Genomic DNA, 18,064 nt, shown 5'->3' with positions numbered 1-18,064 from the left:
TTCGGTGATGTGCCAGGGATATAGTAAAATTACGCACTCACCAGATGCGCATTTACAATACACATGTATAAGTACATAGTGTGGTCAGCCGGAGGTCCCTTTAAGGATGAACACAGCCTGGTCAGGAATCCCTTTCCTCTGGGTCACATGCAGTACTGCAGCCATCCTCCGTGATGGGCTCTGTGGGTTTTTTAGCTCATATAGCGGCCAGACTCATCCACCTCACCAACCGCTCCCCTTCTGTCACTCCCCCTCTGTCATTCCCTCCACTGGCTCCCGATTGCCCAACGCATTAAATTCAAACTATTAACACAGACATACAAAGCCATTCATAATGCTGCCCCAAACTACCTCACTGACCTGATACCCAAATACCACCCAACCCATAATCTTCGCTCCTCACAAGACCTCCTACTTTCTAGCTCCCTGGTCTCCACCTCCCACGCCCGACTGCAAGACTTCTCCAGGACTTCCCCCATCCTCTGGAACTCCCTACCCCAATCCATCAGACTGTCACCTACCCTCCTCACCTTTAGGCGCACCCTGAAAACCCATCTCTTCAGGGAAGCCTACCCCACCCTCACCTAACAGCCAATCTCCTCCACTCTTCCTACCACTCCATCCCCCACAGCCACTTCCTCCTGTACCACTATCCCCTCCCTCCTAGATTGTAAGCTCGAAAGAGCAGGGCCCTCGAACCCCTCGTGTATTGTATTGTTACTGTATTGTCTCATGTACTGTCCCCCACTATAATGTACAGCGCTGAGCAAACCTTTCTATGTAAATACTGTATAATAATAATAATAATAATAATATAGAGCCAAAGAAAAGGATTTATTAAATAGTGCCATCCACATGGGTAAAAAAGATTCAAATCGGTTTAAAAGCAAGTATTAACACACTGACCATCAGAAAACAAAGATGGTCGCCGGACCTGCTCAAGGCTCTGGTGGCGTGACATCACGGCGTACGGCTCTTTACTCGTTACCAGCACTTTACTTTATTAGCACCGTAATATTTGCACATTTCATCTTGAATGATATTATGAGTTTTATTTTGAGTTTTTAATGTGCACTTTATTGCTGGATATTTAACGCTGCACCTGTTACTATTATATGGTTTTTGGAGGTTATTTGGTTGCCTTTTTGGTGCTACAGCAGTTTGATTTTAGCGCTCGTTTGTACGTTTGTTTTTCTGACTTACAGTTAGCTTGACTTACACACTGCAGTTGCCCTAAAAGAAAAAAATGAGTGGGGTCCCCATTAATTCTCCAACTAGACCCTTATCCAGTCATGCATCCTGGTTTCAAGGAAAGGGAGGACAGCATGCAGCCCCTGCTTCCTATACCAGACCAGACCACATACAATGGGAGACCTTGCCAGGGAGGACAGCATGCAGCCCCTGCTTCCTATACCAGACCACATACAATGGGAGACCTTGCCAGGGAGGACAGCATGCAGCCCCTGCTTCCTATACCAGACCACATACAATGGGAGACCTTGCCAAGGAGGACAGCATCCCCATCACCTGTTACAAAGTACCTTTTTCTAATGATTGAGGAACAAAGACCACTACCCTATCTCCAGGGCCCCAACAATGATTCGGAGAATATTTGGTGTTGACTGTAGAATCCAGATGTACCAATGCAAAAGCAAATACCAGTCAGCAAGGAGTGTTTTTTTTTTTATTGCAGTTTAACCCCTTAGTCTTGTATGAGTCACCAGAAGTTAGTAAACTCATGTGATCACTCTGATTAGCCAAAGGACTGTGGTTGACAGTGTAATGCTCGCCCCAGTGCTTTTTTTTAGAAAAAAACTTTGGCCCTGAGCCACATAGGTTTTGTTTTTAGCCTTTTATACTTATTGCTCATATATAGAATACGTTTATCCAGATGGTGGCCCTCATGGCTCCAAAAGTTTTGAATAATCTTGGCTTGAAATTGGAACAACTGTGCCCAGTTAACAGGTAACGAGAGGGAGCTAAAAAATAAAGCAGGCGAGGCATCAACGTCATTTTAATTATGTTATCCCTGCTCAACCAGGATATATTACACTGTAACCATTGTTGTAGATCCACTTATAATTACATTTATACAAAGATTTCATGCTGGAGGTGAGGTGGATACCCAGATATGGAATAAAAGAGTCACTCCACATGAAGGAGAAATGTTCTTTCAGGCGATCAACAAGCAAGGCGGGAATATTACCATTCGGAGCCACAGATTTACACATGTTCACATGTAGACCAGGAAGCTTTCTGAATTCTAGTAACAATCAAAAAATATTAGGCATTGAGATAACCAGCAGCGTCAAAAAAAAAGATTATCTGCAAATAGCGTATGTTTATGGATTTGAGAAGCACACCAAACCCTATGGATATCAGAGTGTGACCTAATGGCTTTTGCTAAAGTCTCTATTGTGACCACAAAAACTAGGGGGATAGCAGACACCCTTGTCTCTTACCTCTAACAGGCACAATTGATAGCCTTGCAATCAAATATGGGCTAGGGGGTTTGAATAAAGTGCTCTCAGAATTCTTAAAAAAAGTGATCACATTCCCCATCGTTACTACAAAGTAAATAAGTATGATAGGAAACGGAATCAAAGGCTTTTTGGAGATCAACAGACAATTAAAATCCCTCCTGAGGGGTTCTGTCTTACCACAATAAAAGTACCTTTTTGCTGCACATCAAATGCTTGACACATTTCAGTCATTACAGCATTGCCTTGTAATATGGAGGATGCTTAGCTCAGTGACAGATGCGTTTCAAGTGAGTTTATGCCAAACAGGAACTCAATTTAAGGGCCTGGTAGCCCACTTTTATTAACCTCCCTGGCGGTATTCCCGAGTGTAGCTCGGGGTAAAATTTCAGTACCAAGAGCGGTAACCCCGAGCTACACTCGGACTTACCATGCGGCGTTACTCTGGGGTTCCCTGCAGCACTTACCTTGTCCTTCGCTCCCACGATGTGTCCCCTGCAGCGTCCCCGTCCATCTCCTCCGGCTGATGCCGGCATCCAGCTTCTGTGTTCCGGTCCCTGTGACGTCGGGACGTACGGGTGCCGGAACCGGTGGGAAATTTGAAATTTTTTAAAAATTTCATTTTTGCTGTCCTTGCTGTTTCACTGCATTTCACATACATTTTGTCCCTACTGCTTTGTCCGGCGCCCTGCCTGCATTTTGAATGTTCTTTCTGCCTGGAAACTTAGAAAAGTGCATGGCGTCCAAAAAGTGTCCCTTTACGTCAAAAGCGGTTTTAGAACAGCGATAGTAAATCAGAACCACTTGCAGAATTGAGTGATAATGATTCGTGGGGGAAATTCTTCATCAGACACTGAAAACGATTTTGCGACTTTGCTCAGCGATGTGCGAATTTGCCTCTGTATTTCAAAATTCAGTGTTTTTGGTTTGATTATATTATTGAATTAAATTTATTATTGTTATATTAATATTTTTTATGATTATTTATTAAATTATAATTTATGATTTCGTGTTTCAAGTTTTATCTTCCCCGGGATGTTTACTAGACTCTTGTTCGGATAGATTTCAGTGAGTTAGTCCTAAAAATTACAGACCTACAATAAAAAACTATATATTTCTATGCAAAAAAATGGTACCGCTTTCAGCACAAAAAATCGGAAAGAATCATACCGCCAAGGAGGTTAAACAGTAACAGAAAAGTCCTTTTGACACAAGGTTTCCCACTCAGGGGTTTCAACTTCACTCAAAGTAATACACAGTGAAAATACAGAGCCACTTGGCTCTCTGGTTAGCAAGACCTCTGCTCCGTTTGGTCTCTCAGACCACTGACTATTCAGGCTCTCTCAGCCTAGGTGACAGCTCCATGCAGTTCAGGCCCCTCATGGCAACTTCACAGAGCTTTCTCTGTACCTCAGCTTGCTTCCTCCGGAGACTCACGGATTCCCTCCAGCTCCTTGGACTCACTGACCCCTGCAGCTTCCTCAGCCTCCCAGACCATAGACTTTCATAGCTGACCAGACTTTCCCAGTCTTTGAGCCCAGAATCTTCATCACAAGGGTTGTAGTCAACACCAGGAGCTTCCATCTCTCCTGAGAAGGCTCTGCCTTCAGGCTGAAGCAATAGCAACTGCTATTCCATCTCCACCACTTTGGAGCTATGCTCAGATCTGCCTTATAACGAGTGTGTGCACCTGGACACAAACTCTGAAGAACGTCTGAAAAACCCAGACTGAAGACTCCATCCCACCCAATACTCTTTGGAATTTTCAAGCTTACAGCCCCAATTCAGACTTACCAAATCCAGGTAAAGCTCAAAACATTATTATTATTATTATTATTATACAGTATTTATAAAGCGCCAATAGTTCGCTCAGCGCTGTACATTACAAAGGGGGACAGAACATGTGACAGAACAATAACAATACAATGCAAAACATGAGGGGATCGAGGGCCCTGCTCTTTCGAGCTTACAATCTAGGAGGGAGGGGATATGGGCACAGGAGGAGATAGCTGTGGGAGATGGAGTGGTAGGAAGAGTGGAGGAGGTCGGCAAGTTTGCAGGGGGTGGGGTAGGCTTCCCTGAAGAGGTGGGTTTTCAGGGTGCGCCTAAAGGAGAGGAGAGTAGGTGATAATCTGATGGGTTGGGGCAGGGAGTTCCAGAGGATGGGTGACACCCTGGAGAAGTCCTGGAGGTGGGCATGGGAGGAGGAGACCAGGGAACTAGAGAGAAGGAGGTCTTGTGAGGAGCGGAGAGTGCGTGTTGGGTGGTACTTGGATATTAGGTCGGTGATGTAGTTCGGGGCAGTATGGTGGATGGCTTTGTACGTCAGTGTTAGGATTTTGAATTTGATCCGTTGCGCAATCGGAAGCCAGTGGAGGGATTGGCAGAGGGGGGTGGAGGACACTGAGTGGAGGCCAGTGGAGGGATTGGCAGAGGGGGGTGGAGGACACTGAATGGAGGCCAGTGGAGGGATTGGCAGAGGGGGGTGGCGGAAACGGAGTGGTTGGAAAGGTGAATGAGTCTGGCAGCCATATTCAGGATCGTTTGAAGCGGAGATAACCAGCAGCGAGGCAGGCCAGTGACGAGGGAGTTGCAGTAGTCGAGTCGTGATATGATGAGGGAGTGGATGAGCTGTTTAGTGGTTTCTGGGGTTAGGAACGTGCAGATTTTGGCGATGTTGCGGAGGTGGAGTCTGCACGAGTTTTTTAAAGATTGGATTTAGGGCTGGAAGGATAGGTTGGAGTCCAGAATGACACCAAGTACTCTGGCCTGCGGGGCGGGTTTGATGGTGGCGTTGTTGGATGTGATGGAGAAGTCAATGGGGGGTGGTGTGCGGGCTGGGGGGAAGACAAGAAACTCGGTTTTGGAGAGGTTCAGTTTAAGGAAGTGGAGAGACATCCAGTCTGATATGTCGCTCAGTAGGTGTGTGATTCGGGCGGAGACCGAGGGGGTGAGGTGGGGGGTTGAGAGATAGATTTGTGTGTTGTTGGCATAGAGGTGATAGTTGAAGCCGTGAGAGTGTATGAGTTGGCCAAGGGAGGAGGTGTAGATGGAGAAGAGAAGGGGCCCGAGGACAGAGCATTGAGGAACCCCAACAGAGAGGGGGAGTGAGGGGGAGGTGGTAGCATTATAGGTAACGCTGAAAGAGCGTTGTGACAAGTAGGATGAGAGCCAGGAGAGAGCAGAATCTCTGAGGCCGAAGGAGTGTAGTTTTTTGAGGAGGAGGGGGTGGTCGACTGTGTCGAAGGCAGCGGAGAGGTCAAGGAGTAGGAGCACTGAACAGCGGCCATTTGCTTTGGCGGTGAGTTTGAGTAAGGCAGTTTCGGTGGAGTGTAGGGGACGGAAGCCGGACTGTAGGGGATCGAGGAGGTTGTTGTCGTTGAGGTGAGAGCATAGACGGGTGTAGACTAGGCGCTCGAGGAGTTTAGATGTAAATGAGGGCAGGGAGATGGGTCTGAGGTTGTTCGGGTCATTGGGGTCCAGGGAGGGCTTTTTAAGTATGGGGGTGATGTGTGCATGTTTCAGAGGGGAGGGGAAAGTGCCGGAGGAGAGGGAGAGATTGAAGATGTGGGTGAGGGAGCGTAGGATGGAGGGGGAGGGAGGTCGTAGGAGTTGTGAGGGGATAGGGTCGAGGGGGCAGGTGGTGAGGCGGGCCTCAGAGAGGATCTTGGAGACTTCCTCGATGGTAGTAAGGTCAAAGGTGCGGAGTGTTGGGGGAGCTTTAGTATAACGAATGTAGGGTGGGGTGGAAGTGGAGGTCAGAGCAGTGGTGGGGCCGTGGGAGAGGGGTGATGAGGGGGTAGCTGGGTGAGGGGGAACGGGGTTGGAGGGAGTTTGAGCAGCGACGAAGTCCCTGCGGGTTATGTCGAGGGGGAGGAGGGATGAGTGAGGGGGTAGCTGTGTGAGAGGGGACATAGCTTTCTCTGCAAGCAAAACATTTTCTTGAGCCTTTCAAACTGACTGTCAGAGAGTCCGGTGTCCTTTTCAAACCCATTTCCACAGTGACAGAGCCTTGCAGTGTGAGATCCTATAGGAGATTGCATTGTCATATTTTTCACATAATGAGCTTGTGGCTCTGTAATTAACCCTTGAACTTTCTCACAACTGTGAGTCTGGGGGTCATCCCTAAATACAGGGACATTACTCTTACCTACCAGGGCAGCACCTGGGAAGCCTCTGGCCCTGACTTACAGAGCGCCTAAAGGATAGGAGAGTAGGTGATAGTCTGATGGATTGGGGTAGGGAGTTCCAGAGGATGGGGGAAGCCATGGAGAAGTCCTGGAGATGGGCATGGGAGGAGGAGACCAGGGAATTAAAGAGTAGGAGGTCATGTGAGGTGCGGAGAGTATGGTTTGGGTGGTATTTGGATATTAGGACTGTGATTACGGACTCTTAATATTTTATGATTGTTATTTATTGATCATTTTATTGACCCATATTAATACACTATTTATCATATGATTTGTTAGCGCTGCACTATTTTATATATGTTGCTTTGAAGGTTTTATGGTTTCCTGTCAGTGTACAGCTGCTTTTTTTTGTCCTAAAAGTGCTCGCTGACTTTCCACTTATCCATGTATGTAAACAATACAGTTCTCTCCCCTGTCAGCTCCTGCACACTGATTTGTATGGTTCTGGATAGCACAGCCATACAAAGTAGTGTGCTTACAGTGCAGCACACACACAGCATACTGTGAAACAGCACACAGTTAACCCTTTTTTCACCCAGGGGCGGATTGACCATTTGGAAACTCAGGCAGTGCCCGAGGGCCCGGGGTCGGTAGGGGGCCCCATGAGATGCCCCTGGTACCTTTTTCATAGGCTTTTTTTAGTTTGGGCAAGGACACAGGGGTCCCATGATCCCCTATTGCCCGGGGGCCCCATGAGATATCAGTCCGCCCCTGTAATCTCACCCCACATGATAACCCCTTCCTGCCCAGTGCCATTAGTACAGTGTCAGTGCTTTTTATTAGCACTGATCACTGTATTGGTGTCACTGAGGATGTCAGTGGCACCAAGTCAGTTCCACCTAGTCTCAGAATGCCCACCACAGTCCCGCAGTCCCACTATAAGTCACTGATTAATGCCATTACTAGTATATAAAAAGAATACCCAGTATATACTGTATACCGCCATTTGTAGACGCTATAACTTTCATGTAAACCAATTCATTTACACGTATTGGGATTTCTTTTAGCAAAGACACAGAGCAGAATACATTTTGGCCAAAATTTATGATGAAATTGGATTTTTACATTTTTTTACTGGACATGTTTAATAGCAAAAAATTAAAAATATAATTTTTTTTTGTCAAAATTGTCACTTTTTTTTTTTTTACAGCACAAAAAATAAAAACACACAGGTAATCAAATACCATCAAAAGACAGCTATATTTGTGGAAAAAAAGGATGTAAATTTCATTGGGGTAAAAAATGGCAGGTCAGGAAGGGGGATGAATCCTCTGGGGGTCAAGCGGTTGACATTTTGATAGATACACATACATCGCACCAGAAGAACCTGACCTGGTGTAAGGCTCAGATACCTGGCTTGGATGGTCCTGTTCCAACAATTTAAACATTTTCCCAGAGATATTACATTGCATGTGATTGATGTGGGGGAAGGGTGGTGCACACATGTGAATATATAATCTCCTGTGATTGGAAATATATATCCTTACATATTAAAATGAAGCAATGAGCCTCTGGAAATGTAAGATTCTGTGGACATGGATGCTTATTGTTGGATCACTGCTAGTTGTTCATCCTCCAGATAAGAGGAAGGAGAACCCCCTGGCTACACAACCGGACTCATTCCTAAAAGCTCAGGGCATCTCTCTATGGCCCCAAGTGACAGTGCTAGATGCCTGAGCAACCAATCACCGAGCTCTAGTGTTGTCACATGGGAGAAAAGAGAGTACCTCCCCCAATACCTGGAAGTACCATTCCCAGCAGTGACAGGTAAGGGGGGAGAAGATGAATATGGGCAGATAACTATATACCATGCTGTGGAGAAGCACAGGTTAGCTAAAAGGTAAGCTTGCAGCTCTTGACAGTGTAAGCCGTGTACCGGGGTGGGCTCCCCAGGATACAGTGAAGTCACAAACGAGGAAAGCAACCCCAACACCAGCTTTTGCCACAACAGAATTTTACTTAGATCTGGCAAATAAACACAACCCCAAATGCTGGGAATATACAATAAATTTACAACACCCAGCCCAAAGGCTGAGACCCTTGTGCTGCACAGCACGGCGCCTCCTGATGGATGAAGGTAGAAGGTGTAGTAATTTACCTACTGGGGGCACAACTAAGCTGCCACACCTTACCTGTTATTACCCTACAGAGCAGGAATCAGTGTATGGGTGTACGGTATGGGCTAGCCTGCGGTGCAGCACAACAGCTTACAATCTTACACAAATCTACAGTATTCCCCCCCCCCCCATAACTGGTCCTGTAGCACGTGCCTGAGTATTCCTTCTGAGCAAAATGCCAGTCTGGCTTGAGTTTGTAGGATTTTATCAGCTCTCCAATGTGAAATGTCACTTTAAGTGGTGGAGTCCTTCCAATAATCAGTAACAACACTTGTGGCCTGACACAAACAGAGACCCTAACTAACTAACTATCGGCCTGGACTCAGTCTCTAGCCCCAACACTGAAAGGAGGTGTGTGCACGATCTTACCGACCCAGGTCTGCTTTGCATACGCTGGTGACTCTGAACAGAACAAATGTTGCTTCTCATCAGCCTTCCTGGCAGCAATCTTTGGTTAGTGAGGGATGCTTTCACACCTGGATGTCATCAGATTCTCAGCTCACACAGCCCCTGCATTCAGCATCGTCCAAAACATGGCTCCTGCATTCAGCATGGTCCAAAACATGGCTGCAGTCTCCTCTTCCTATTTACTAAAAACCCCAACTCTGTGTGAAAACCCCACCTCTTCATGAATATACAAAAATCTATGCCTTCTGAGCCTGTGTTAGAAAAACAGTGACATCTTGTGGCTAAACCACAGAATGTCAGTCAAAACATCAATTTACTCCACACCATCATTTACTGCACACAAACAGTGTTCAAACAATGAGAGCTGTTTTCCCATCTCACAACAGGACCTGGCATAACCTATCTGTAATCCTTTCATCTTTTAACATTCGTTGGAAATCTGAGGATCATTTTATTACAAATTAAAAGAAGTACAGAGCAGCCCCTAAGCAGGAATGCATAATGTTGTATATTGATCAGGACTCTTGCAGACTCTGTGTAGCTGTCTGCCTGTACTTCATACTGGCAGGCAGTTACTGGATTACAGTTGGAGAATCAATGAACTCCCTTCTCCTAGTTCTACCTCTTCATAGGCCTCTTCAGTGTATTGTGAATGCTGCTGCCAGGATCATCTACCTTACCAACCACTCAGTGTCTGCCACCGCTCTCTGCCAATCCCTCCACTGGCTTCCCATTGCCCAATTAATTAAATTCAAAATACTAACAACATACAAAGCCATCCACAACTCCACCCCGAGCTGCATCACCAATTTTGTCTCTAAGTATCACCCAAACCGTCCTCTCTGCTCCTTTTATAATCTCCTGCTCTCAAGCTCCCTTGTCTCCTCCTCCCATGCTTGTCTCCAGGACTTTTCCAGAGCCTATTCCATCCTCTGGAGCTCTCTACCTCAATCTGTTCAGGGAGCCCCTACTCTGGTTGCCTTTACATTACATTACATCGAGTTTATATAGCGCCAAAGGGTTTGCTCAGCGCTGTACAATAGAGGGGGGGACAATACATGAAACATTACAGCAACAACAAACAGCACACGAGGGGTTATAGGGCCCTACTCTTTCGAGCTTACAATCTAGGAGGGAGGGGGTAGAGGTACAGGAGGAAGTGGCTGTGGGGGATGGAGTGGTAGGAGGAATGAAGGAGAGCAGCAGTTAGGTGAGGGTGGGGTAGGCTTCCCTGAAGAGGTGGGTTTTCAGGGAGCGCCTGAAGGTGAGGAGGGAAGGTGACAGTCTGATGGATTGGGGTAGTGAGTTCCAGCCTTTAGCTCATCTGTTCCAAGAAGCCTATCACGCCTCCGAATAGACATTTATCACTTCCATCAGCTGACCCCTCACAGTTATAACCTTTTGTACTACTTGCCCCACCCTATTAGATTGTAAGCTCTTATGAGTAAGGCCCTCTTAATCCTCCTGTTTTGATTGTATTGTAGCTGTACTGTCTCCCTTTATATTGTAAAGCGCTGCGCACACCGGCACTATATAAGTCCCTTATAATACTACTAATAATAATGAACTATTAGAGCACTTACCAACATCCTGGTCATTCATTGAGAAGTACAAGCTGTCAGCCATATTGGCTGATGGAAGTTGTAGTTATGATGTGGGAAGGTGAACTTACAGTATGCTTTAAGCTGGCTATACAATGATAGATTTTTTTTATACAAACATTTGTATGAAACCTTGTCAGTAAATGTGATACTGCCATCAGAAACTTGACAAATGTCACTCCAAAGAACTTTGAAATATGTTTCCTTTTAATATTTGATTTTGAAAACAAAAACCACATCTGTCCATCCCAGGGGTGGACTGACCATTTGGAAACTCGGACACTGCCCGAGGGCCCGGGGTCAGTAGGGGGCCCCATGACATGCCCCTGGTGGTACCTTTTTCATAGGCTTTTTTGAGTTTGGGCAAGGACACAGGGGCCCCATGATCCCCTATTACCCAGGGGCCCCATGAGTTGTCAGTCCACCCCTGTCCATCTTGTTTCTTAGATTTTTTTTCTATCACTACAGTCAAAAACAAATGTTGATTTGACCCAATTAACTACTAGAACATTGAATGAACATTCCTAAATCTAATGTTTTTGAATGAAATGACACTTAGGGTTCAGTATGGGCAATAGCAGAGACAGCTGCTCTAAGGAGAGGAGTGGGAAAAGAGCGGCACCCCCTCCCCGCCCCGGGCTCCAGGCGGCTCTATGTTGCCTCACCACATTTTTCCTTTTTTTTTTTTCTCACACAGCCCAAAATTCCTGAGCAGTCTCCTCCCCCTTTCATTACCCAAAGTGAGGAGAACTTTGACAGAAGGACACTATAAGGTTTGTTCAAAAATCTGGATATTGTGCCACACTAATAGTTTGAGTTCGAAATGAGGTTTATTTAACATATTAAATGGATAAAACAACCAGTGGATTTCAGGCATCCACCACCAAGGCTTCACAAAATATTGGGTCAGCAATCGAGTGACTCAGATGTATCTAATGAATTAGATGTGCTCCAGTGTGGACACACACATATTAAGCAATTATTACCCAGTAAACTTATGGAATAAACTTCATTTTTGACTCAAACAATTAAGTACGGCTCTCCAATTTTTATATCAGGGTTTTGAATACAAAACTCCGAGTGATTTTAGTAACTCCCTCATTTGCAGAAGCTGCCTACTTGCTATTAGATGTCCTTCAGGGACTACACCAACATAACAATAACATTAATTTGAACACAAAACCATCACCCACTACCAGCCCCAGATTTCATCACTATCTCCCTACCTGAGTATTTTTAACAATCACACTAGATTCACACAACTTTCACCCATGATTAACATTTTACACTTGAATCTCATTAGACTTGGGTTCAAGCTATTTGAATCTTGTGTGAAAACATTTATAAATAGATCCCTAAGAGTAGTTCCTCTTGTCTATTTTCTATCATGTAAATGTAATTGTGTATTCAATTCAGGTTTAAATAGGATAATGAAACATTTTGGAAAAAATATACAGCTTAGAAGTCCAGCGCTTGAGGCCAATATAGCGAATATCTCCACAGCCACCATGTATTTCCCTCTGGTGCTCAGATAGGCCGGGATCATGCTAATCCAGACACTGCAGAACACCAGCATGCTGAAGGTGATGTATTTGGCCTCATTAAAACTGTCCGGTAATGTCCTCACCATGAAAGCCAGAACAAAACTCACAGCTGCCAGAAACCCCATATAACCCAACACAGAGTAGAACCCGATAACAGACCCTTCATTACACTGAATGACGATCTTGTCCTGATAAGAGTGAGTGTCCATTTCCTTATAAGGGTGAGAGGAGGACATCCAAATGAGACATATTATTACTTGAATGGATGAACACACGGATACTATGGAATTGGCCAGTTTGGTTCCAATCCATTTCCTCCAGTAGCTGCCAGGTTTGGTGGCTCTGAAAGCGATGTAAACAATGATTGTTTTAGCAAGAAGAGAGGAGATGGCTATGGAGAAGATGACTCCAAATGTCATGACACGGAGTATACAGGTGATATCCAGTGGCTGGCCAAGGAACAAGAACACACAGAGGAAGCTCAACAAGATGGAGACAAGGAGAACAAAACTCAGATTTCTGTTATTAGCTTTGACGATGGGGGTGTTCCGATAGGTGATAAAAATCCCCTTTATTGAAACAGTCACAGTGCAGAGTAACCCAGAAACTGTTAGGAATACTTTAGAAATGCCATCATTGTAGGAAAGGAATTCAAGGAATTTTGGAATACATTGATCCTTCTTCTCATTGGGCCATTCTTCCTCTGGGCAATATACACAGTTCTCACTGTCTGTCAAGAGCAATAGATATAACGTAGATTAATTTTTATTCTTATTAATTAAACAGTCATTTGTAGAGGAGCAGTGGGAATGTGATGTGTACATACTGTACATGTACCGGTGTTTTTCAGTACTTGAAACTTGTGGATAAACAAATATACTAATAATGATAAAGTCCCATATGTTTTGTATTCTTTTTCATCTTGATCACTCAATATACCCGGAATGTTGGTGCACCTCATGAGGGAAAAATCTATGGAATCCATACATAATGAATTCATTTGTAATCTCAAAAAATAACTGTAATGTTTATTTTCATATAATACCTGCCTCACCTCTCATTCTACATTGCAGCCTTACCAAACTGCTTACATACTGTCCAGCCACTGTACATCATTTTTTGGCTATTGTATCTCAAATAGTACCCTTTAATTTTTTTCATGATAAAACCAGTCATGTCTCTTCCTTTTACATTGCAGCCTAACCAAGAAGTTTACATATTATCCAGTAACTGTGCAATATTTGTGGATGTTGTCTTTCAAATAATACTCTCTAAAGTGTATTTCAAGATAAAAAAACTCATCTTCCCCTTTTACATTGCTTCATACTGCCCAGCCACTGAGCAATATTTGCTGTTATTGTAATCTCAAATAACACATTTCATTGTTTCTTGATAAACTATAAAAACTATTTCATCTCTCCCTTTTACATTGCACCCTTACCAAGTTGTTGAGCCATTGTACAATGTTTGTGGCTATTTGTATCAGCAATAAACTCAAATATTTATTTCAAGATACAATCTACCTTATTTCCAAATACAATCTTCCACTTACAGTTGCAAGAAAAAGTATGTGAACCCCTTGGGATTATGTGGAGTTTTGCATGAATTGGGCATAAAATGTGCTCTGAACGTCATCTAAGTCACAACAATAGAAGAACACAGTCTGCTGAACATAATACTACACAAACATTAGATGTTGCCATGGTTTAATTGCACATAACATGTAAACATTCACAGTGCAGGGAGGAAAAAGTATGTGAGGCCCTAGCTTAATGACTTCTCCCAGAGCTAATTGGAGCCAGGAGTGAGCCAACCTTGACTCCAATCAGTGTGATGATATTGGATGTGTTGCTGACAGCTGTCCTGCCCTTAAAAAACACACACCTGTTTTGGGTTTACTGGTTTCAAGAAGCACTGTCTGATGTGAACCATGCCTCGCAGAAAAGAGCTCTCAGAAGACCTACGATCAAGAATTGTTGACTTGCATGAAGCTGGAAAGGGTTACAAAAGTATCTCCAAAAGCCTTGATGTTCATGTGTCCACGGTAAGACAGACTGTCTACAAATGGAGAAAGTTTAGCACTGTTGTTACTCTCCCTAGGCGTGGTCGTCCTGTAAAAATGACTGCAAGAGCACAGCGCAGAATGCTGCATGAGGTAAAGAAGAATCCCAGAGTGTCAGCTAAAGACCTACAGAAATCTCTGGCACATGCTAACATTTTTGTTGACACATCTACAATAAGGAAAACATTAAACAAGAATGGAGTACATGGGAGGACACCACGGAGGAAGCCATTGCTGTCCAAAAAGAATATTGCAGCACGTTTGAAGTTTGCAAAAGAGCACCTGGATGTTCCACAGCACTACTGGCAAAATATACTGTGGACAGATAAAACCAAGATTGAGTTGTTTGGGAAGAACACACAACACTATGTGTGGAGAAAAAAAGGCACAGCACACCAACATCAAAACCTCATCCCCACTGTGAAACATGGCGGAGGGAGCATCATGGTTTGGGGCTGCTTTGCTGCCTCAGGGCCTGGACGGATTGTTGTCATTGATGGGAAAATTAATTCCAGAGTTTATCAAGACATTTTGCAGGAAAACGTACGACCATCTGTCCGCCAACTGAAGCTCTGCAGAGGATGGGTGATGCAACAGGACAATGACCCAAAGCATACAAGTAATTCAACAAAACAATGGCTGCAACAGCACAGAATACGCCTTCTGGAGTGGCCCAGTCAGAGTCCTGACCTCAACCCCATTGAAATGCTGTGGCATGACCTTAAGAGAGCGATTCACACCAGACATCCCAAGAATATTGCTGCACTGAAACAGTTTTGTGAAGAGGAGTGGTCCAAAATGACTCCAGATCGTTGTGCAGGTCTGATCTGCAACTACAGGAAACGTTTGGTTGAGGTTATTGCTGCCAAAGGAGGGTCAACCAGTTATTATTATTATACAGTATTTATAAAGCGCCAATAGTTCACTCAGCGCTGTACATTACAAAGGGGGACAGAACATGTGACAGAACAATACCAATACAATGCAAAACATGAGGGGATCGAGGGCCCTGCTCTTTCGAGCTTACAATCTAGAAGGGATGGGGCAGTGGTACAGGAGGAGATAGCTGTGGGGGATGGAGTGGTAGGAAGAGTGGAGGAGGTCGGTAAGTTAGCAGGGGGTGGGGTAGGCTTCCCTGAAGAGATGGGTTTTCAGGGTGCGCCTAAAGGAGAGGAGAGTAGGTGATAATCTGATGGGTTGGGGCAGGGAGTTCCAGAGGATGGGTGACACCCTGGAGAAGTCCTGGAGGCGGGCATGGGAGGAGGAGACCAGGGAACTAGAGAGAAGGAGGTCTTGTGAGGAGCGGAGTGTGCGTGCTGGGCGGTACTTGGATATTAGGTCAGTGATGTAGTTCAGGGCAGTATGGTGGACAGCTTTGTACGTCAGTGTTAGGATTTTAAATTTGATCCGTTGCGCAATCGGAAGCCAGTGGAGGGATTGGCAGAGGAGGGTGGCGGAAATGGAGCGGTTGGAAAGGTGAATGAGTCTGGCAGCCGTATTCAGGATCGACTGAAGCGGGGATAGCCAGCGGCGAGGCAGGCCAGTGAGGAGGGAGTTGCAGTAGTCGAGTCGTGATATGATGAGGGAGTGGATGAGCTGTTTAGTGGTTTCTGGGGTTAGGAACGTGCGGATTTTGGCGATGTTGCGGAGGTGGAGTCTGCACGAGTTTGTTAAAGATTGGACTTGGGGCTGGAAGGATAGGTTGGAGTCCAGAATGACACCAAGTACTCTGGCCTGCAGAGCAGGTTTGATATTGGCGTTGTTGGATGTGATGTAGAAGTCAATGGGGGGTGGGGTTCGGGCTGGGGGGAAGACAAGGAGCTCGGTTTTGGAGAGATTCAGTTTAAGGAAGTGGAGCGACATCCAATCTGATATGTCGCTCAGTAGGTGTGTGATTTGGGCAGAGACCGAGGGGGTGAGGTGGGGGGTTGAGAGATAGATTTGTGTGTCGTCGGCATAGAGGTGGTAGTTGAAGCCGTGAGAGTGTATGAGTTGGCCAAGGGAGGAGGTGTAGATGGAGAAGAGAAGGGGCCCAAGGACAGAGCCTTGAGGGACCCCAACAGAGAGGGGGAGTGAGGGGGAGGTGGTAGCATTATAGGTAACGCTGAAAGAGCGTTGTGACAGGTAGGATGAGAGCCAGGAGAGAGCAGAATCTCTGAGGCCGAGGGAGTGTAGTATTTTGAGGAGGAGGGGGTGGTCAACTGTGTCGAAGGCCGCAGAGAGGTCAAGGAGTAGGAGCACTGAATAGTGGCCATTAGCTTTGGCGGTTAGAAGGTCGTTGGAGAGTTTGAGTAAGGCAGTTTCGGTGGAGTGTAGGGGGCGGAAGCCAGACTGTAGGGGATCGAGGAGGTTGTTGTCGTTGAGGTGAGAGCATAGGCGGGTGTAGATGAGACGCTCGAGGAGTTTAGATGTAAGTGGGAGCAGGGAGATGGGTCTGAGGTTGTTCGGGTCATTGGGGTCCAGGGAGGGCTTTTTAAGTATGGGGATGATGTGTGCATGCTTCAGTGGGGAGGGGAAAGTGCCGGAGGAGAGGGAGAGATTAAAGATGTGGGTGAGGGAGCGTAGGATGGAGGGGGAGGGAGGTCGTAGGAATTGTGAGGGGATAGGGTCGAGGGGGCAGGTGGTGAGGCGGGCATCAGAGAGGATCTTGGAGACTTCCTCGATGGTAGTAAGGTCAAAGGTGTGGAGTGTTGGGGGAGCTTCAGTATGAGGAATGTAGGGTGGGGTGGGAGTGGAGGTCAGAGCAGTGGTGGGGCCGTGGGAGAGGGGTGATGAGGGGGTAGCAGAGTGAGGGGGAACGGGGTTGGAGGGAGTTTGAGCAGTGACGAAGTCCCTGCGGGTAATGTCGAGGGGGAGGGGGGATGAGGGGGTAGCTGTGTGAGAGGGGACGGGTTGAGAGGGCGTGTGAGTTGCGGCAATGTCCTTGCGAATTGTGTCAATCTTGTTTTTTAAGTGATTGGCAATCTCAAGGGCGGTGATTGAGGTGCTGGGTGGAGGTGGGGGTGGAGAGAGTAGAGAGTTGAAGGTGGAGAAGAGTCGGCGAGGATTGGAGGAGAGGGCCTTGATGAGGGTCAGGAAGTAGGCTTGTTTGGCTGCGTGGAGGGAGGAGGTGTAGGTGCGGAAGGCAGATTTGTAGCAGGTGAAAGCTTGTTGGGATTTTGTTTTGCGCCATAGTCGTTCCAGGGCACGACTGCGTCGTTTGAGGGTTTTGGTGTGATCAGTCTGCCAGGGCTGGAGCGGTCGGAGTCTGATGTTGCGTGTGGTTAAAGGCGCTAGTGAGTCAAGGGCTGCTGACAGCGCGTTGTTGTAGGCAGTCATAGCCAAGTCGGGGCAGGACAGGGGGAGGATGCGGTCGTGGAGTTGATCAGCTGCAGAGTGGAGGGGGGCAGGGTTAAGGTTGCGGAGGTTACGGCTGGTAGTAGTGTGGCATTTGGAGGGGTAGGCGTTGGAGGACGAGGAGATAGAGAAGGTGATCAGGTTGTGGTCAGAGAGAGGGAAGGGGGTGTTAGTGAGGTTGTGGGGAGCACAGCGGTTGGAGAAGACAAGATCAAGGATATTCCCGTCGGAGTGGGTGGTGGATTGTATGCACTGTGCAAGTGCAAAGGAGGAGGTTAAGTGGAGGAGACGGGCTGTGTCTGGGTTGTCAAGGTTGACAGGGATGT

The 18,064-nt window shown here is 46.2% G+C and overlaps 2 protein-coding genes across 2 annotated transcripts in view; both read right to left on the bottom strand.

Moving 5' to 3' along the window:
- Positions 1 to 10,821, bottom strand: part of LOC149445066 (vomeronasal type-2 receptor 26-like) — a 104,068-nt gene extending 93,247 nt beyond the window's left edge. Inside the window, exons 1-2 of the mRNA XM_089654243.1 lie at positions 10,779 to 10,821; positions 2,052 to 2,263 (exon numbers count right to left, since the gene is read on the bottom strand). Of these exons, the coding sequence (XP_089510369.1) occupies positions 2,052 to 2,263; positions 10,779 to 10,821 (255 nt within the window). The remainder of the gene's footprint in view (positions 1 to 2,051; positions 2,264 to 10,778) is intronic.
- Positions 10,822 to 11,882: 1,061 nt separating this feature from the next.
- Positions 11,883 to 18,064, bottom strand: part of LOC149445065 (vomeronasal type-2 receptor 26-like) — a 35,988-nt gene continuing 29,806 nt past the window's right edge. Inside the window, exon 6 of the mRNA XM_089654242.1 lies at positions 11,883 to 13,070. Within this exon, the coding sequence (XP_089510368.1) occupies positions 12,172 to 13,070 (899 nt within the window). The 3' untranslated portion in view covers positions 11,883 to 12,171. The remainder of the gene's footprint in view (positions 13,071 to 18,064) is intronic.

This window comes from Staurois parvus, unplaced genomic scaffold, assembly GCF_062004578.1.
Source record: "Staurois parvus isolate SC_StPar_1 unplaced genomic scaffold, SC_StPar_1.0 ptg000747l, whole genome shotgun sequence".
Lineage (NCBI taxonomy): Eukaryota > Metazoa > Chordata > Amphibia > Anura > Ranidae > Staurois > Staurois parvus.
This window is presented reverse-complemented; position numbering and strand designations above follow the sequence as displayed.